General features: G+C 43.5%; 1 protein-coding gene across 2 annotated transcripts in view; it reads right to left on the bottom strand.

The window, feature by feature from the left end:
* Window positions 1–22,126, bottom strand: part of nampt2 (nicotinamide phosphoribosyltransferase 2) — a 30,857-nt gene that overhangs the window by 5,186 nt on the left and 3,545 nt on the right. For both annotated transcript variants that reach the window (XM_086118265.1, XM_086118267.1), the window contains 9 exons: window positions 19,382–19,517; window positions 19,161–19,264; window positions 14,558–14,686; window positions 11,836–11,994; window positions 9,881–10,011; window positions 8,690–8,915; window positions 6,450–6,569; window positions 920–1,060; window positions 259–384 (listed from right to left, as the gene is read on the bottom strand). In XM_086118265.1, the coding sequence (XP_085974391.1) occupies window positions 259–384; window positions 920–1,060; window positions 6,450–6,569; window positions 8,690–8,915; window positions 9,881–10,011; window positions 11,836–11,994; window positions 14,558–14,686; window positions 19,161–19,264; window positions 19,382–19,517 (1,272 nt within the window). The remainder of the gene's footprint in view (window positions 1–258; window positions 385–919; window positions 1,061–6,449; window positions 6,570–8,689; window positions 8,916–9,880; window positions 10,012–11,835; window positions 11,995–14,557; window positions 14,687–19,160; window positions 19,265–19,381; window positions 19,518–22,126) is intronic.

Here is a 22,126-nt window from a genome sequence, read left to right as displayed (position 1 = left end):
CCAATGTCTAAGTGAAACACCTTGAAGCAACTCAACAATACAGTACTTACTTGCCACCAGCTTGTTCAAAAAAATACAGCTAAAACAGCAAAGAGAAGAGTTTTCAACAAAAAAGGAAAGGTTCCCCAAAAAAATATATAATACAATTCAGTGAATTTGTGAAAGTTGAACAGCAAATATAAGGGGATCACTGGAATTGCAGAGTTGTTGATATACAGTATAATGATACCACAAACATCATTATAAGATCGGTCTCACCTCCTCCGGTTTGCCGGCTCCCCTTTCTACGGTCTCGAAGAGACCATCAGAGTTCCTTCTCAGCGATAGACGACCCCTCTTTGACACCTTAGATGGATCCGTCACTGGCTGCTTGTATACGTCCATCTGGAAGACATACACACAGGTAGGGAAGAGATATTATTGCGGGAAAACGGATGTCAGCGCAAAACCGCCCCCTGTTGTCATACTAATGTGTTCACTTCGAAAAAATAAAAAATCTGAAAAATGTCCAGCACAGACCATGTTTTTAAACAATCCCCCTTTTACTGTTTGGAATACAAGTCTTGATCATGATAAATACCCCGTACTACACTTAATGTACAGAAGGTGCTCAACAAATGAAGCTTGATTTAATTCATGCAACACTTGACATTTTTATGTTCCCTACTTTTAAAAATGGTCATGATAGAGAAAATGACAAAAACGGTTTTCATGTGGCCATCTCTCCTCAGACTATGAAGTGAATTTTCCTTTATGGTCCTATAAAGGGTTCAACCGTATTGCGTTTATTTTTGGTTCAGCTCGATCAGAAAAAATGAGTCAAGACCTCTTGAATTTTAGTAACATTTTCAAGAATTACAAGTTCATCATCACATTAGTTGCTACAACTGTGCAAACCCATTACCTCAATTCTACTCACCCCTTTGCCGTTGGTCTCCACATAGCTGCACTTGAAGGCACAACTGAGTGTGTCTCGGTTGAGCTTCTGGAGCAAAGAACTGCCACAACCAAAGAAAACATTCTCTGCACTCCAGCCTTCATCAGTCAGCTTGTGAAGAATCTGCAGAAAACCACCAAGGCAGATACTAGAGTGGCATACATTTCATCGTGCGCAAAAATGCACTTGAAGCTACTGCAGATGTTGTCACGAAAATACATTTTCAGAAAACGTCATCAAAGATAGAACTGGAAGACGGCCACCAGTTGTTTTGTTTTTACTACAAATTAGAGGGGGAAAACAGCTGAAACTGAAGCTTCCTACTTTCTCGCTGCTTTCTGTTCTGGCTGCCTAATCCTGCACTGGGTTCTTGAGATTCCAGAAACACCAGCAGCTTGAAATACCTGCTTGCTGCTCATCAGTAGCTGTTTTGTTAATACAGTGCAGTGCCTGACAGAAACTTTTCTTAAGATGCCTTCATCTCAACGAACTTTCTGAAAAACAAATTTGTACAACTGCCTCAAAGTTTAGAGATCATGGATTCAAAATTGGGCACCGGCCTTCCGATGAGGAGTTGTCATGTTCTCCCAGTGTTTGCATGGATTTTCTTCCTACATTTCCAAAAACATGCATGGTAGGTTAATTAAAAACTTGTCTAAGTGTCCTATGATTGGCATGTGACCAGTTCAGTGACCAGTTCAGGGTGTGCCCCACCTCTTGCCTAAAGCCCACTAGGATTTCATTTTTCATATACTTTACTGTCCCCAAAGGGAAATTTGTCATTCACACTCAACTGGTTCTGCAATTGCAGCGTGTGATCAGAGCCGTTGCGCTCTCTTTTTTATCGTTTTCATTATTCTCATTCAGAGTTTGTTTTGTGTGCAATTCACTGAGGGCACGGGCAAAGAATAGAAATCTAGAGGTCCGAGGGAAGCACTTTAAAACGGTACGTGTGAGCTACGATAGTTAACAGGCTGCAAAAGTGCGTTGCATGCCTCCGTGTCAGGCTGTTGCTCATCATGGCATGCGCGTGTGTATGTGCGTGCGCGGTAACGGGTCGATCGCAGAAGGTTGGTGATCGAAATGTCGATCTTCGGTCCAAAAGGTTTGGGCACCCCTGGTCTAAATGCACTGCACATACCATAGTGCAGTGCATTCATTACATTAATTCTCCCATGCCAATGAAGGTAAACATTGGATTAAAATTGTTAGATTGGCAGAGGTGCGTGGTACATGAAAAGAGCTGTCACATTTCCATAAAGCTTTTCAAAATAATAATCACAGAACAAGTCCTTGTTGGTATCTATCCATCCATCCATCTTGTGCCGCTTATCCGGGGCCGGGTCGCGGGGGCAGCAGCTTTAGGAGGGAAGCCCAGACTTCCTTCTCCCCAGCCACTTCTTCAAGCTCTTCCTGGCGGATCCCGAGGTGTTCCCAGGCCAGCTGGGTGACATAGTCTCTCCAGCGTGTCCTGGGTCGTCATCGGGGTCTCCTCCCGGTGGGACATGCCCGGAACACCTCACCAGGGAGGCGTTCAGGAGGCATCCTAATTAGATGGCCGAGCCACCTCATCTAGTTCCTCTCGATGTGGAGGAGAAGCGGCTCGACTGAGCCCCTCCCGGATGACCGAGCTTCTCACCTCATCTCTAAGGGAGAGCCCGGACACCCTGCGGAGAAAGCTCATTTCGGCCGCTTGTATCCGGGATCTCGTTCTTTCGGTCACGACCCATAGCTCGTGACCATAGATGAGGGTTGGAACGTAGATCGACTGGTAAATTGAGAGCTTCGCCCTTTGGCTCAGCTCCTTCTTTACCACGACAGGCCGATACAAAGTCCGCATCACAGCAGACGCTGCACCGATCCGCCTGTCGATCTCTCGCTCCCTCCTGCCCTCACTCGTGAACAAGACCCCAAGATACTTAAACTCCTCCACATGGTATCTATATTATCATTAAATACAAAACTTACAGACAGCAGTTCTCAATTTTGTGATGTGTTTTCTATGCTCAGCTGCCGGAGTAGAGAAACTGCCAGAGTAGAGAAACCAGCCATTGGACATCCGTAGTATCGCTGATATCTCTCTCAATCTTGCTCTCACTCTGACTCTGTGTGTGTGTGTGTGTGTGTGTGTGTGTGTGTGTGTGTGGCATGGTGGTCGACTGGTTCGCGCGTGGGCTTCACAATGCAGAGGTGCAGGCTTCGATTCCAGCTCCGGCCAACCTGTGTGGAGTTTGCATGTTCTCCCCGAGGACTGTGTGAGTTTTCTCCGGGTGCTCCGGTTTCCTCCGACATTCCAAAAACATGCATAGCAGGCTGACTGAACACTGTTAATTGTCCCTAGGTGTGAGTGTGAGCGTGGATGGTTGTTCGTCTCTGTTTGCCTTGTGACCCTTGCGAGGATAAGCGGATCGGAAAATGGATGGATATTTTATCCATGTACATATACATATATATTCATGCATTTATTCATCTTCCGAACCGCTTTATGCTCACTAGGGTCGCGGGGGGTGCTGGAGCCTATCCCAGCTGTCTTCGGGCAGTAGGCGGGGGACACCCTGCCACCTCACGGCCTGCTCCTGAGCAGCCAGGATGAGTGCCTCTGTGCTGTCCTTCAGGCCAGCCCTCTCTAGCCACTGATAGGACTTCTTGAGATCAGCCACTTCAGTTATGGTCCGGTGGTACATCCCGTGTAGGGGCTTGTCCTCCCATGATGGTCCCTCTTCCAGCGCCTCATCCTCTGTTCCCCATTGTCTGAGACATTCTCTGAGTACGTCATCCGTTGGAGCCTTCTCCTTGATGTATTCATGGAGCTTGGATGTTTCATCCTGGACAGTGGCTCTCACACTCACTAGTCCCGGCCTCCTTCCTTTCGGCTTGCGTACAGTCTCAGGGTGCTGGATTTGGGATGGAACCCTCCATGCATGGTTAGGAGATTTCGGGTCTTAACGTCCGTGGTCTGAATCTCTTCCTTTGGCCACCTTATTATTCCTGCAGGGTATCTGATCACTGGCAGGGCATAGCTGTTTATTGCCCGGGTCTTATTCTTGCCATTGAGCTGGCTTCTTAGGACTTGCCTCACTCGCTGGAGGTATTTGGCCGTAGCCGCTTTCCTTGTTGCCAGTTCGAGGTTGCCATTGGCTTGTGGTATACCGAGGTACTTGTAGCTGTCCTCAATGTCTGCTATTGTTCCTTCAGGGAGTGAGACCCCTTCAATGCGGACTACCTTTCCTCTCTTAGTCACCATCCGACTACATTTCTCAAGCCCGAATGACATCCCGATGTTGCTGCTGTAGATCCTGATTGTGTGGATCAGGGAGTCCATGTCCCTTTCGCTCTTAGCATACAGCTTTATGTCAACCATGTAGAGGAGGTGACTGATCGTAGCTCCATTTCTGAGGTGGTATCCATAGCCTGTTTGGTGATTACTTGGCTTCGGGGGTTCAGTCCTATGCAGAACAGCAGTGGGGAGAGTGCATCACCTTGGTATATGCCACATTTGACGGACACTTGGGTAAGTGGCTTGCCATTGGCTTCAAGTGTGGTTTTCCACATCCTCATTGAGTTTGCAACGAAGGCTCTTAGGGTCCTGTTCACCTTATACAACTCCAAGCATTCAGTGATCCATGTATGTGGCATCGAGTCATAGGCTTTCTTGTAATCAATCCAGGCTGTGCACAGGTTGGTATGTCGGGACCTGCAGTCTTGTGCGACTGTTCTGTCAACCAGGAGCTGATGTTTGGCTCCTCTGGTATCTCTACCAATGCCCTTCTGTGCTTCGTTCATGTATTTATCCATGTGTCCACTTATCTTGGCCGCAATGATGCCTGACATGAGCTTCCATGTTGTGGAGAGACAGGTTATTGGCTGATAGTTGGATGGGACTGCACCCTTTGAGGGATCCTTCATGATCAGGATTGTTCGCCCTTCGGTTAGCCATCCTGGGTGAGTCCCATCCCTCAGCAGCTGGTTCATTTGTGCTGCTAGGCACTCATGGAGTGCTGTGAGTTTCTTTCGCCAGTCGGTGTGGACTATGTCCGGGCCTGGTGCTGTCCAGTTCTTCATATCTGAGACTCTTTCCTGTATGTCTGCCACTGTTATGGTAACTGGGTTCTGTTCAGGGAGGTTGCTGTGCTCCTCTCTCAGGGTCACCAGCCATTGTGCACTGCTGTTATGTGCAACCTCCTTCTCCCATATGCCTTTCCAGTACCTTTCAGTTTCCAGTCTTGGTGGGTCAGCTCTGTTGTTAGGACCCTGCCACTGAGCGTACACTTTCGCAGGTTGTGTTGCGAACAGCCTGTTTATTTGTCTGGCCTCATTCTCTTTCGTGTACCGCTTTAGGCGGCTGGACAAGGCTTGGAGCCTTTGTTTGGCAGTTTCGAGTGCTTCAGGTATGGTCATCTGGATGTACCTCTCGGGTATCGGCCTTTTCATCACACCTCTCTGGGTCTCCGTCAATTGACTTGCATCTTTCCGAGCCGCCTTGATCTTAGCCTCCAACCGTCTTTTCCATGGTGGGTAACGAATCTCATGGCTTCCATGGTTGCTCTTATAGCCAAGCATCTCTAGGATCACTGATGCTGAAGCGTATATCAGCTCATTGGTTTCCATGATCGTTACGGTAGGGATCGCCCTCAGTGCTGCATTCACACTTTCCATGAGACTTTCAGGTGGTACTTCACAGAGCCGTTGTAATCCGTTTCTAGGTTGCCCAGCTTTCATTCTCGCCATGATCTTAGCTTTCAGGTCAGTTGCTGCCTCGCTCAGCATTTCATTCATTGGGGCTGGCCTCCCAATCTCATCATCTGCATTCATTGGGGGTCCCAATCAATCTGCATTCATTGGGGGTCCCAATGAATGCAGATGTCCCAATCTCTGGTATGACCTTCTCCGATCTGGCAGCCTGGGGCCCTTCACCATGGAACCTGCGTTATACCTCATCAATCTCAAGTTGTGACTGCAGTTGCCATTTGTGGATGTTGGAACACTGAGCTACTCGTTGTTTCGTGGTCAACCGTGACTGAGAGTTTCGAAGTAACCATTTAACCCACATTCTCAGCATGTAACCCCTCTGACTAGGGTTGCTTGAGTAGTAGCATTCCAACAGAGCAATGTTATCGCATCTCGCCCATCTCCGCTTTGTTCCAGTAGCCTATTTTTCATCAAGGTGCTCTGGTTCCCCAGCACCTGACGCAGACCTTGTTTGGCCGGGTGAAGTCTGAGCCGGCATGTCATTCATTTTTTTATTGTCTCTCATCATTGTATGAGGTAGGCATTAGCGTGAAGGATCTTGCCCAAGGACCCACATGGTGTTGGATGGTGTTATGTGCTCATTTTTGCCCCAAGCAGGATTCGAACCACCGTCTCCCGTACGCCAAACCGATGCCTTTCCAGCCGCTCTCTCTCTCTCTCTCTCTCTCTCTCTTTATATATATATATATATAGATTTTGGCCCAAGACCAGTGATGCACAAATACAACACAACATAATGCTGCAGTGATGCAAGTATCAATACCTCATCCACTGAACTGAGGTCAATGCCATCCCCTTGAATTATTCTCAGGTATGAAGGCAGCACCTTGTATCCTACAGAGTTCAGCAAACATCCAAAACACTCCTCCAAAATCTTGATGACCTAGAAGACACACAATTTTTAGTTAAAAATCATTTATCTGCTATCAATAATGTGTCCTGCTGCAGGCTAAACAAGACTAAATAATCATTCAATGACCCCATTCAAAAGATCAGCTCTTGACTGACTCGCAACATGACAGGATGTCACAAAAATGAGTCTGTCAAAATGGCCAATTCAACCTGAGTGCAATGCAGAAAGACGTAAAAATCGAATGATGGGTTCCAGAGAAATTTGAGGGGGTTTTTTGCAAGAGAAAAATGTGGAAAATGTTTGTGATATCACTGATAGACCGTTTTAAAAAACTTTAAATTAGAATAAAACTGAATAACCTCATTCAATTTTCAACATCTCTCTTCAACCCGTTCGTTTTGCCCTCTACTCAGGGCAGCCCTTCTCAGATTGGCTGACAAATTTAAAAATATCCACAAATCAGCTTATATGGGCCACAATTTTGAAGGAGACTGCAAATGGATGCCTCAAAATGACTGTGCTGTCTCAAACGGCGTCATTTGCCATAAAAATCCACTTAAATAACGTGAATGGTTATAAATGGTATGAAAGACAAGTGTGGACAGTTGAATAGCACATGGACTTTTTGACTGAATGTATTTGTTATGGAGGATTTTAGGGGCCTGCGATTGGCTGCGATTGGCTGGCAACCAGTTCAGGGTGTCTTCCGCCTACTGCCCAAAGACAGCTGGGATTGGCTCAAGCACGCCCGCGACCCTTGTGAGGAGGAACAGATCAGAAAATGGTTGGATTTTAGGGGCCGTAGAAGTGTTCACTCCGTGCCCCACCCCCCCCAAAAAAAATCATCAAATGAAATATGGTAGCTACTTGTCATGTTGCTACTCTGACGAAAACATGCAATGATAAATAAATAAATTTTGAGACTGTCCACGTTGGGTTTTTTTTGTTTAGTTTTGACTGAGAAATTTCCTTGTGTCCCAAAAACGCACATTATTTGGAACTGTGTGGCCCGCGGGAAAATTATGCATCTAGGACGCGGGACGCAGAGGTACACAAGATGGCTGTATACTGGGTTTGGGCAGTTTGTCAAAACCAGAAAAGACAAAAGACAAAAAAGTATTTTTACAATGTGGGAGAATACCAGTGATGTACAAAGAGGCTATTATCGGATGCCTCTGAAAAATAACCAATTAATTTTTTTTCATCCCTGAGCAGTCCGGGCTGACAACTGTAAATGTTAAACTTGTAGAAACACACTTGCCTATTTTTACCTCGTCTCCCCTTTTCAAAGTTGGTTCAGATATTAAAAGCAAACAAAACTATATGCATGTATCTAATCTCACTCCCGTTGAGTCTGCACAACCGTGCATTTTCTCGAGCACAATTTTTCTCTAACTTCATTTGTTCTGCATTCTTCTATGTGACCCCAAATTCTTGGTCTGCAGTGCATCTTGTAGAGCAGGGAGGCCCAACCTTTTTTGACCAAACCTCTATTTTTCGATTAACCAGCCTCCCACGATCGACCCGTGACCGCACACGCACGCATACGCGCGCACTTACACACGCATGCCATAATGAGCAAGAGCCACAACGGTGGCTAAGATGAACGAGGCACAGGATGCACTTTTGCAGCGTGTTAACTTTCGAAGCTGACGTGTACAGTTTTAAAATGCTTCTCTCGGTCCTTCAGATTGCCATTCTTTGCCAGTTCCCTTGGTAAATTGGACATGAAACGCCATTTCTTCTTACAACAGCGACTTGCTTGGCATCCCACCCTGTTAATAGAAACATGTGTCGCAGGCTATGACGCAAATCTTAGTTGACAGAATTGTTGAATTGTAATATTTATTCAACATATTTTTACAGCATTGGAAAATGTTGAGAATATTTGTCCTCCGACAGAAACCATATTCAAACAAAAAATATATTTTCACTCCCCCATCTTTTTCCATTTTCAAATATTTTAAAAAGCTCCAGGGAACCACCAGGCGGCGCTAAAGAGCTGCATGCGGCTCCGGTGCCGCATGTTGCCGACCCCCGGCCTAACCTGATCTTATTATCACATCAAAAAATGATATTTTTAACAACTGACAAGACGATACAAAGGGCCTGCTTGGGAAATATTGCGTCAAAGCAGCTGCCTTATTTACCTCAATAAGTGTTTCTGCGGGGTCTCCAGAGTCAGGCCGGATCACGAGACACGAGTCCTGGCCACGTTCCATGACTCGTTCCTTCAGCTTGTCTCCCCAGATATGTTTGCAGGCATTGAAGATGTCATAGCTGTCACTGACCACAGAGACGGGCCCGGAAGAGAACTCATCCAACACTCGCTCAAATGCATCCTTCTCTCTACTTTTCCCCCAGGAGATGATCGTACTGTATGAAAAGGAAGAGCATTTTCCTCATTTTAGATGGCTTAACATTTGGAGATGACTTGGGGGGGGGTGGGGGGGGAGCATGCCAAAAGGTGGTAAGAATGATTACATTATGCAGATTAATGCAAACAAAACCAATTATTTATGATGTTCATTACCTTATTACATATAGCATTTGTAATAAGGTAATGAAATGAAGAACTGGCATTTTATTTGTCAAATACCATTTCTTCAGTCATTAAAACATTCTACCCATCATTATGGATTGGGGGTTTTTTGTGTGTAATTGATTTTATTGTGCAAAGCAGCAGCATTTATAACTAATTTGAGGAATGATTATATTAATTACATGATGGTAAATATACTCATGCGCTTATTCATAAGTGAGCGTACACTGTCCCCATCGCAGTCTAGCATTCGTAAATTCTCATATTTGTGGCCTGAAACATAGAAAAATAATTCAGAAAATCATGAAATACTGTCTACAAAGGTTTATTTGTTGTACTGCAGAGTCTCCCCTGATTGCTGAGTTCAGACAGGCAGTCAGATCGAGTAAGAGTCCTGGTTGTTTGGAAGTCCGCCCATTGGCAGAGCACTGTGGCCACTGTGATCAGTGGAACATTCTTAGCAGCAGAATTTTCTTCTGTACTCTTGGCCAGGTTTGTGGTTTGAGTCAAGACAGTCCTGTCTCAGAGGTCTACAGATAACCCCTTTGATTTCTATGTGACCTTGTATCGACAGAGAAAGAGAGACATTTTAGGGATCTTAATATTGTCTAAATGCACTAGTACAGTGTATTTATTACTTCCCACACGCCAATGAAGGTAAATACTGGATTAAAGTTGTTACCTTGACAAAGGTGTGTGGTACATGAAAAGAACTGTTACCCTGTGGGTATCTATATTATCATGAAATACAAAAGTTACAGACAGCAGTTCTCAAGTTGCTGATGTGGGTTTTTTTTACCTATGCTCAGCTGCCGGAATGGAGAAACCAGCCATTGGACATCCGTAGTATCGCTGAGCCATTAGTAGTCCTGCTACTGTGTCAGTACTGCAGAAATTCACCAGATGAGCAGCTCCACCTAAAGCTGCAGACTGGATCGATGAAAGAAATAAGACAATTACTTATGTGGCTCTTCAAAATATGCAGATATAGTTTACTTAGATGTTTTTTTTAATGAGTCCTCCTCTCTAGTTAATAATGCATTCTTTTGGTTATGCCTTGTGGTTCTGGAAGAGTATTGCTAGGCAGGAGGAAGTAGGGGAAACTGGTCCTCTTGTCAAAGTCAGCTATTAGGTTTATTGGGGATGTAACAGGACAGTGTTGGAGTAGTCAAGAGACCAAAACATTATTGAGATTAGAGAGTGTCAAAACCGAGATAGGATCAAGACTGTATACAGATACTGTATGTCAAACAAAAGTACCGGTACAAAAAAAAAAGAACAAAATTACCAATGGTTTCTTCCATTATATTTAGAGACAAGATATCCGATTGCAGGTGCTCATGCTAATGTCAATGTAAAATTCTATTGACATGCTAAAAAAAGATCAGCATCCACTTCCAGGAGTGATATTGCTTCAATTAACCAATACTCACACACAAACGCTGTAGGAACGCAGACAGAAAGAAAAAAACTGAAAGACATACTGTATAGTCTTCCTAATCTGTGAATACGAGTTATATTACCGTATTGGCCCGAATATAAGACAGTGTTTTTTGCATTGAAATAAGACTGAAAAAGTGGGGGTCGTCTTATATTCAGGGTTAAGACATTATACCCATTCACGACGCTAGATGGCGCCAGATATCATTGAGGCGAATGCTGAACTTGACTCCCGAGGCCAAAATGAACCCCTGTCACGAAGAAGAAAATGTACCGTTATTATTTTCTGTGTAAAAATTAATTTGGTGTTCAAAAAGTCTTTTTTCAAACTTGAGTCTTGAAAAAGAGGGAGTCGTCTTATAATCAGGGCCGTCTTATATTCGGGCCAATACGGTAATCAAGCTCAAACGGAACTTTCTTCTTCTACTCTTATCTATACGGAAAGTTGCTTCTCCATGCATGCAGGGTACCACACAACTAAGAGGCCACAGCTCATATCAGGAAAATATTATTTTTATTTATAGTTTCGTTGTATTTATAGTTGCTATTATTTTAGTATATTATTACCTCATTTTGTTACTTTTTGTTGTTTGTTTCAAGTTGAGTTTTATTTCAAGTTGAGTTTTCAAGGATTCAAGGAATATTTATTGTCATACCATCTCACATTTCCACATGATACGGCACAAAATATGATGCCCCAAGTCCTAGGTTAGCCCAAGAAGTCCCAAGACTTATGAAAATAACAACAGAACAGCAAAAAAAGTTAAATATGATAAAGCGATAAGGACAATTCATTTATTCATGGTTTGAATCTGTGCAAAGATGCAATGCAGTAAAATGTGTGGATGCAGCAGAACGAAAACGCAAGAGGCTTGAACTGGACATGCTATTTGATATTTAAGTCATTTTGTGCTTGACAAGTTCAAGTATGAACAGTTCAATGTGCAGTGTTATGATAGTTTTGAGGAGGAGAGCTTTGGTAATTAATTATCATAATTTCAATACCAATCAAAATAATCTAGATCACCCAGCCCTATTGCTCAGTTATTGTTGAAGGGACATAACAACAAGCTGCCAGGCCCAAGGTGTGAGCAGATGCAGACTTAGACCTCTGGGGCCTTCTAAAACCTCGAAGACCGGATCAGGCATAGGACAAAGACAACCATATGCCCAAAACACAGAGAAGAATTTAGCATTTAAAAAAAAAAAAAAAAAAAAACCTTGACAAAAGTGTTCTTTTTTTGCACAAACCGGTACTAAAGTAAGTACGAAAACATTTTTACACACAACCTATTGACAAACTGATTTGCTGACCTCCTGTGAGGAGACTCCTCTGTAGCCAAAGTCATGCAATTTCAGGTGAAGACCCTCAAGGCTTCCTGAGGTGGCCTTCAGGTGTTTGGCTAGGATCTTCTTAAACTCTCTGGATATGGTAGCCACCGTGATGGGATACCACATCTGGACCAACATTGTCTAGAACCAACAATGAGAAGGTGTCATCAAATAGGATAGTTATGGGACAAATTAAAGCAGACAGCATAGGTGGATCCCAATTGCAAGTATATAAGATTTCAATTATGCCCTTAGAAAGGGGTCACCAACCTTGTTGAAACGGAGATATACTTCTCGGGTACTAAATAATGCGAAGGGCGACCAGTACTTCTGAAATATTTTTTTTACGTTACAGTCAAACCTCGTTTTTCAAATGTCTCTGTTCTCGACCAAATCGGTTTTCGACCAAAATTTCGAGTTTTTTTTATGCCTCGGATTACGACCGAAAATCGGTTCTCGACCAAACTGAACGCACTTGAATGCGCCACTTGACTCGTCTCGCCTTCCTTACACGAGGAAGTGACGCTTCCTCGGGTAGACGAGGAAGTGACGCTTCCTCGTGTAGAGTTCCATTGTAAGCAGACGTGTTCAATAAAGATTCTTTTTTTAAAAAGAGCGTGGTTTCGGTTTTCGAACAGCCTTCTGGAACGGATTATGGTCGAAAACCGAGGTATGACTGTAACTTTAATTATATGTTATGATTGCCTTCTCTGAGTCGTCAATTTATCATGGTAGAGGGCTTTGTGTGTCCCAATGACACTAGGAGCTAAGTTGACTGGGGATTTGTGCCCCTGACAGGGTCCACCATTGTAAAAAGATGCTGGGTGAGGGACCAAACAAAGTACAGATGATAGACCTCCTATATTGAATGAAATATTTGGAACTTGAATTCCTTGGCCCGGATAGCGCTCCCCTCTGGAACCAGTCCTGGAAACGGGGCTCGTTGCCAAGCACCTGGTGGTCGTGTCTACACCCATGGGGCCTGGACGGGCATATCCCAAAGAGGCCACGTGGGGACGTGGAATGGGTTTATTTAATGGCCCCTGGCTCGATGCCTGTTACATTCGGGTTCACCCTTGTGGACAAAGGGATACCCTCTCTCCACCTTTGGGTGGGGAGACAGGTCCTGAATGTTGTTTTTGCTTATGCACCAAACATCAATTCAGGGTTTCTACCCTTCCTTAGAGGGGGTGCTGAAGAGCGTTCCCACTGGGGATTCCATCATTCTGCTGGAGGACTTTGATGCTGATGTGGGCAATGACAGTGACACCTGGAAGGGCATGATTGAGGAGAATTGCCCACCCAGTCGGTTCTGCTGCTGGACTTCTATGCTCGTGATGAATTTTCCATAATGAACACCATGTTCAGACATAAGGGATTCCACCAGGTCAACATAGGCTATAGTTCGATGCGCTGAGAGTATGGGCTACCATATGCCCAAGTATAGGCTGTTTGATCCTAGTATGACCCTTGTTACAGTTTGGTCCGAATTGCCAGCAATAAGTCTCATTAATTTCCAGTGAGGCAGCCTTTTTTTTTTTTTAACCGATTCTGTTCATAACGTTGTTGGATGGAATTTCTAGGCACAGCCACGGCATTGTTGGGGCCAGGTTTGATGACCAGAGTATTCCATCTCTGCTTTTTGCAGATGATGTGGTTCTGTTGGCTTCATCAAGGTGCACTATTCAACTCTCACTGGAGCAGTTCAAAACCAAGTTTGAAGTGACTGGGATGAGAATCAGCACCTCCAAATCGGAGGTCATGGTCCTCAATCAGAAAAGGGTGGTGTGCCTCTCCAGGTCAAGGATGAGAGCTTGCCCCAAGTGGAGGAGTTTAAGTATCTTGGGGCCTTGTTCACAAGTGAGGGGAGGCAGGAGTGGGAGATCAACAGGCAGATTGTTGCAGCGTTTTCAGTGATGCAGACTCTATCGGTCTGTCGTGGTAAAGTAGAAGCTGAGCCGAAAGGCGAAGCTCTCGATTTACCAGTTGATCTTGGTACCTACCCTCAGCTACGGTCACGAGCTGTAGGTTGTGACCAAAAGAATAAGGTCCTGGTTGTGAGCAGCCAAAATGTGTGTCCTCCACAGGGTAGCTGTGCGCTCTCTTAGAGATAGGTTGAGAAGCTCGGTCATTCAGGTGGAGCCCAAATTCGAACCACTGCTCCTCCGCATTGAGAGGAGCCACATGAGGTGGCTCGGGCATCTTGTTAGGATGCTGCCGGGAAGCCTTCAGGGTATGGTGTTCCAGACACGTTCTATTGGGAGGAGGCCTTGAAAACAAACAAGGACACGCTGGAGAGACTGTCTCTCGGCTGGTATGGGAACACCTTGGGATCCCACAGGACGATCTGGATGAAGTGGCTAGGGAGAGTCTTGGCCTCCCTGCTTAAGCTGCTGCCCCTGCAACCCGACCTCGGATAAACAGAAGAAAATGAATGAATGAATATAAATTATGATTAATTCACATGAAGACACTGATCTTGTTCATGATTTCTTACATTACCATCAGTTGGAAATCCAAATATGATTCGCAACATTTTATTTCTAAAGGCTTTTGCAATTGAATTACACTGTAAACCGATCAATTCTTTCACAGTCCTATGAAATCACCCTGTCCCATCCCTGGTGAACAGGACCCCCACCTACTCATCTGGCTACCTGTTGGTGACCCCTGACAAAAGGCAACACATGTAAACATCAATTACCTCAACATAGTTAGTGAGCCAGTAGAAGCTTGCGTCTGTATTTTCCACAGTGAAGAGCACATTGCCTCTGGGTATGATCTTGCCCTCGGGCACCGCTTTTATCCGGATAGGAAGACGGCCATCGTGTTTCTGACACAAAGGTAACATATTGATCATGAGGTGACCAAATCAGAAAATACACCAACCACCTACAACATTACAACCACTTACTTGCACAATATAACAATGTCCAATGCAAGAGCACTATGCTTTAAAAGACGAAGCAAAGTTTTGACAAAACACAGCGAGACAGGTACGAATTGTTTCTGGGAGCTGTAGTCCACATTTTCATTTAAATTGTGTTGTTAATGATCAACTGCAGCGTATGTCTATCCTTTGACCAAAATAGATTTGGAAAAATGTTAAGGATCATATATTTGTATTTGATTTCATGAGACTAGGTCAGAATGGTGGATGAGCGGTAAGCACGTCTGCCTCACAGTGATCCCCCTGCTTCCGTGGGTTTTGTCCGGGTACGTTAGCTTCCTCCCACATTCCAAAAATATGCATGTTTGGTTGTTCATTGAAGAATCTACATCAGGATTGGGCAACAGCTCACCAGCAAGCTCTGCACAAGCTGGATAACAATCCTGATGATTTGAATCAGATGTGATGGGAGGAGGGAGACATATAAAACATCCAAGATACCAGCCCTCGAGGGACGGCGTTATCGACCCTGGGTCTAAAATTAACCCTATGCACAACAACACAGAAAGCATTTCCAGAAAAAGGTCAGATGGAATAAATACGATTTTCCACTGTCAATAAATTACCGGTACCAGCTACTCGGACACCATCTGATTGAAAAATCATCTCTGTGGTTGAATGTGTGATAACCTTGGGGTGTGTGATGTGGACATTTAATGACTTGGTGCAAGAACTTTTCTAGGTCGAAATAGCAAAGAAAAATATGACTTCTCGAAGGTTAGGAGATTGTGAACTCGGGTTTGAGTTTCAACATGTTTCTCATATTGTGACAGTGTTTACATGCAGACCGAAAATTAACACGCCACCTTACACCCAACACTGAGTACTGTGTGTAGAGTAATGTACTGTATACTCTCCCTAGGTGTGAATGTGAGCCTGATGCTTCTTATTCTATATGTGTTCTGCGATTGGCTGACAAGTTCAGGTGAACCCGGCTTCTCACTCAAAGTCAGCAGGGAGAGGTTACAACTCACCCGCAACCAGTGGCGGCTAGTGGAAGGAAGGAACCAAGGAAGGAAGATAGATGGGGGAGAGTGAGAGAGAAAGAGAGAGAGAGTACTCCCTGCATTTACAATTGCATGGCTGCCACCTCCAGCTAATTTTGTGCCGCCCCGAGCCAGGCCAACTGATATCACTCAACAAAGCACAAAGCTCGGGCTCTGCTGACTGAGCGATTGATGTCCCTTAAACAGGGTTCCCACTCTTCCACTTGCTTTTTATTTATGGACTTTTAAGGACTTTTGAGGGCGAATTTAGCCATATTTAAGGACCTATTCTCCATTGAGCAGGGGATTCACAGTGGATTTAATGAACAGAAAGCCACATATCAGTGAGCTGGTGTTCAAATCATTGCTGCCAAAGGAAGGGCACATCTTTATTTTTAGGGGCAATCAGCTCACCCTTTATTTGACATACTGTCTGTAAAATTGGCCCGAAATGACCCGAAGTGATCACGTGATCATCGGAACTGATCGGGGACGGCGAGAAAAGCAGAGCGGAAACCAGGAAGGCATGTAGCCCACAGCGGGGATTGGGGGGAAGGGCGCCAGGCGCATTTTCCGACAAAACTATTAACGTAAATTCCGGATTACAAGCCGCTACTTTTTTTCCACACTTTCAACACTGCGGCGTGTAATATGAAGCGGCTTTAAAAAAAAAAAAAATTCCATCGCGGGAAAAACATGGACCAATAAAATGAATGAGTCTTTCACTGAGGTCCAATGAGATTGTATGACTAATCACAACTTCCGCTCTTTTTGCCGGAGCGGGGGAAAAATGTGTTACCCGGCAACAGTCGACCAATAAAATGAATGAGGAGTACACAGGGGTCCAATGAAATTGTATGATTACCAGTAATCACAACTTCCTTATTTCAGTCTTTCTTCTAACCCTGATCAACATTGAGAATACCAGACAAAAAGCATATGATGCAGCTTTTAAACTAAAAGCGATCACTCTGGCAGTTAAAGAAGGAAATCGAGCTGCTGCCCGTAATCTTGGCATAGACGAGTCGATGGTGCGAAGGTGGAGGCTCCGGCAAGAAGAACTGAGCCAGTGTAATAAGACATCCAAGCTTTTAAAGGTGGGCCGTCGTGGTGTTATAGATACATGAAACGGTAAAGCCTGTCTATTAGGGCACGCACGACGTTGTGTCAGCAGCTCCCTCCCAATTACGAGGACAAACTTGCTTCGTTCCGCACATTCACACAAACAAAGATAGCGGAGAATTCCATCAGCCCAGATGAAATAATAAATATGGACGAAGACCCTTTGACATTTGATTTGCCTCTCACTCAGACTGTAAATAAAAAAGGTCATACTGAAAACAAGCGGCCACGAGAGAACACATTTTACCTGTGTTTTCAGCCGCGCAGCATCGGGCCTAAAGCTGCCAACGATGATCATTTTTTGTAGAAATAATTTCATATATCTTTTCCCATTTATATAATTTGCATTATTCTATTTAAAGCCTAGTGGGCTGCAGTATTTCTCCTCGTAATTACGCAAATGCACATCAAGATCTCTCTTTGTCTGGCCTCTTATGTGTTTCAACGTAATTTCGTTGTGCAAATGCATTTATCATGCTCATAAAAATATGGAGATTTTAACCTTAAGAAATGTTGCCTTTTTTTTCTGCGGGGGTTCAGCGGGGGACCGCGTCAGCCGCCTCACCCGGAGCCGCTCCACGGCGGCAGGGACGCAGAAGCAAACCCCCGCCTAGTCATTGGCCAGCGGTTTATAGTACGGTGCGGCACATATAATTACAAAATTGATTTTTCTTCATAAATCTGAGCATGCGGCTCTTAATCAGGTGCGGTCTGTAGCCTGGAATTTACGGTAATTGGAAGGGTGGGGAAAATGACATACACAAATGAAATGAACACATTTCATTAGATTTTTATGAACACATACATTTTTATTGATTTTTGAAGCTTTCCCTGAAAATTAAGGACAATTAAGAACATAATTTTACAATTTCTTTTTTTATGGATTTTTATTAACTTGAAGGACCCGTGGGAACCCTGTTTAAGGCAGCTATGTATTTTAACTGCAGTTGCAGTGTTGCGCCACGATGGAGGTGCTATATCACCAGCGGTGCGCAGGAAAGACCTGAAGCAACTACTGAAGAACAAACAGACTGAATCGTATTTTTCCACGCTAGTCGGTGCAATTGGCCATCAATGTGCAATATTGAAACAGGTAAATATTGCAGGTTTTTTTTGCTTCCAAGCATGTCATGTTTATTAAAATAAAAGCTTCCTTTGTGTCGAAGTAACATTTATCATTTTTATCATTGCAGATATATCAGGAAAAAAAACAGCCACTTTTGTAAAAAGCGACTTCTCGAGGAGCAAAGAGAGGAGAAGAGAGACAATCTCTCTTTTTCGTTAATGGATGCTACAGCTTCTTGTTGCTTTCAAGCTTAGCTTGTAGGAGCCGTGTGCACATTGCAGCATTGACGTCTTTGATGCACTGGTGAAAAGGACACCTTGATTCGCTCCTCTTCCATCTATAACTGCTTCAGACAAAGTGTATGCAGGAAAGTGGTTAAGATTGCACGATTGTCTATGTCTCATGTGTTGTATTGTATTATCCATCCATCCATTTTCCGAACCGCTTAATCCTCACTAGGGTCGCGGGGGGTGCTGGAGCCTATCCCAGCTGTCCTCGGGCAGTAGGCGGGGGACACCCTGAATCGGTTGCCAGCCAATCGCAAGGCACACAGAGACAAACAACCATCCACGCTCACATTCACACCTAGGGACAATTTTAGAGAGTTCAATCAGCCTGCCATGCATGTTTTTGGAATGTGGGAGGAAACCGGAGTACCCGGAGAAAACCCACGCAGGCCCGGGGAGAACATGCAAACTCCACACAGGGAGGCCGGAGCTGGAATTGAACCCAGTACCTCTGCACTGTGAAGTCGACGTGCTAACCACTGGACTACCGGGCCGCCCTGTATTGTATTATTTTGTCTTTTTTTTTTTGGGGAACTTTTCTTTTGATGGCGCTGCGGACACCCGCAGCGGCTCCTTTTGTTTCTTGTTTTATGTTGAGAGGGAAGAAATTTCATCTGTGCTGTCACATTTGGCAATAAAGTGGTATCCAATCCAATCCAAAATCCAATCCAATCCAAAACACCATGTTCAGACATAAGGGTCTCCACCAGATAATGGCTGAAGTTCGATGATAGACCTAATTCAAAGTATTACAGCCATTAATAGCATGCATTTTTTAAACAATTGAATTGTGTATCACTGTGCCAAGGAACATTGTGTTTTTGACCATTTCTATTTCCACTAACTTCTTTTGCTTTGAAATACCATGGCACAGAACATTATAAATATTGAAATACCTCAAGAACCTTTCTCCAGCCTTCTTCATCAAATACAGCCTGTTTGAAGTGCAATTGGTAGAAGACCTTTGCTTCTTGAATCTTCTCTTCTGTAATCACTCGCCCTGTAGAAAAACAATAGAATACATAGAACTGGCCAGCTGCAATGACTTTCAGGGAACATTCATCAAACATGAATTACACACCATGATTATAAGGTTGTTTTTTTTCAGTAAATGTACCTGTGAGATATTTCTTCAATAAATACTGGAGACCAAAAAACACCACTTCGCTGAACTGGGAGCCTTTCTTGCGACGACATTCAAAGTAGGAGTAGATTTTGCTAACGTTGGGAGGATACTGTTTGTAGTGTGTTATCTGAGTAAAAAAAACAACAACAACAACAAACAGCAGAGTGAACAGTTGTAACCACAGTCTCAATAAGCCTATTTAGACTTCTAATCATCTAACTGCATAGGGTGGTCATTCATCACTTGCTAATCATACCACGTGTATTACTTAACAGCGAATTCATAAGTTAGAAAAAGGAGGATTTTCGACTTAGCAAAGCATGTATGTATAGTTAAGAAACAAACGACACCGTAAAATATTGTGTCTCTCTTTGTGCCTCTGCAGCACTAATTGAATAATCAGCAGCAACAACCACTTGATCAATATGAATGTGGATTAATTAGGGGATTAGAATTTAGTTGTCGCAAATCTGCAACACCTGCCCCTGATATATAGATAGATCGATAGATAAGACAGATAGACAGACAGACAATCTTCTGCTGCTTTGTTAATGGCTGTCACCTCACATCTTGACACACACACACACACACACACATATATATATATATATATGTGTGTGTGTGTGTGTGTGTGTAACGGAGTGATATATTGAGTTTATTAAATTTCGGCGGAAGTGACGCAACAGCACACAGTGTGGCACCAGCTTCCCGCTGTAGCTCAGTTAGAGCTACCAGGGAAGTCACATGGTAAGTCGAATTTCATTGACGGTCCGGACTCATTTCTGGTTTAATGACAATATTTCACTTTGTTTTTCCCTTTTTTACGGTGCTGTGTATTTAATTAGTTCCCTGATTTGTTCTGAGTCCACATTGCTTTTTGTGTCGTTATTTAAGTTTTGTCGAATGAAAGTTTTTATCTATTGAGTTAATAGTGCTTGTCTGTTGGTCAGTTGTGTCCGATGTCCGAGACCCCAATGCGACTTCACCATTCTTCTTGCCATACTGTGTTTCAGTAATAAAAAAGAAAGAAAAAGCCACACTCCATGCAACTGGTCTTATTGAGGCGGCAGCAAAGTGGAGCTCGAGACCGTCACAGTTGTGACCCCCGTCACATTTTATATATATATACTGTGTATATATGTATATATATATATATATATGTGTGTGTGTGTATATACACATTTATACAGTACACACGTGCTGTCAAACGATTAAAATATTTAATCGTGATTAAAAACGCAACTGTCATAATTAACTCATAATTAATCATAATTACTCCCATTTTTTATCGTTTCTAAATTTCCTTTGATATTTTTTGTCCTATTTTTTCCTATTTTAATCCTCTCATCAACATGGAATCATGGATCAGTTTTCTATGTGCAAAATGCAAATATTTACTGAAACAACAATTTCGATTTTCAATTTTACATGAACATTTTTCACTTGGAGCAGTTATTCACACATAATCTCTCACACAATATTACTGTCCATCAACAACAGTGAAAAAATATTTTGTCACACAATAGCTCCTTTAACAGCTCTTTTTAGGGAATCAAAACAGAGCAATATAACATTATAAAGTGCACATCTAAGGTAAATTAGTACTCAAACAGAGGTGATTGCTCTAAGACTGCAAGGGAAGCTCAGTTTCCCCTAAAATGTCAAAAGTAAGTGATCAAATATTATGTGTGTACGTACAATTGTGTGGACATGTCATTGACTAAATATGCGCTACAACGTGCTCAACTTTTGTTTCGAATCAGCTTCTTATTACTGGTTACAACGCAACTCTCTTCTCATTCATTCCCGCAGCTTCACGGTGCCCTACCTGTATAGTGGCTCTTTGCAATTTTGCACAGCTCTGTAGAACAGCATTACCGCTACAATCATTGTAGCTCCAGCTCTGTACTTACTTGAACCACTGTCACTGATGTATACTCCACCACACCAGACACTTTAAAGCGCTCAAGGACATCTGCACAATTGCACACTTCTTATACTACAAATACTGCTACTGGTCACTTTAAAATGGTTCAATGATTTTCCACACCAACTGTACAACTGTTATAGTATTGTATTCTACCACCGACCACTTTAGCTCTGCTTGATACTTTGCACTTTGTCTCACAGTTGTCACTGGGTGGTACCACCGCACTACGGCCCAATTACATTACGGAATGTCCTTCCATACTTATTTTTCCATACTTATTTGTCATGTCCTTGTTTATGATGATACTAATGCAGCGTGTTATACCGGAAACAAATTCCTTGTGTGTTCCACATTCTTGGCCAAAAAAGATGATTCTGATTCATTGGTTTTGTCCCTCCCGTCGGACGCTCAGCGTCTCTGGGAGTCTATGGACAGTGGGTGGGTATTGGCCACGCTGAGCTTTTCTGCATGATGATTGGATGATCTGTCAGAGGCTGAATCTCTTTTTGATTGACAGCGAAATGAGCCAATCACCGATCTTTTGGTGTAGGCATCCATGGGAGCATTTTTCAACTCTCATTGTGTTCCGAGTTGAACTGGAGACTTCTTCTAATCATCTTAGCGGCACTCTCTTTGTTGAAAGTGACTAGCAACAAATTAATCTTTTATTTGCTTGTGTTCGCAGACTGACTTACATTATCTCACCACAGGGTCACAGATCATTTTCTTGAAAAGGAACGGAGAGTAGAATTCACGTATAAATAAATGGACACATTTTATGATGTAGGCCGAAATTGAGCTTCCCC

The sequence above is a fragment of the Hippocampus guttulatus genome, chromosome 8 (assembly GCF_054856545.1).
Source record: "Hippocampus guttulatus isolate MCC_2025c chromosome 8, RoL_Hgut_1.0, whole genome shotgun sequence".
NCBI lineage: Eukaryota > Metazoa > Chordata > Actinopteri > Syngnathiformes > Syngnathidae > Hippocampus > Hippocampus guttulatus.
The sequence above is the reverse complement of the archived record's forward strand: the minus strand, read 5'-3'. Positions and strand labels throughout refer to the sequence as shown.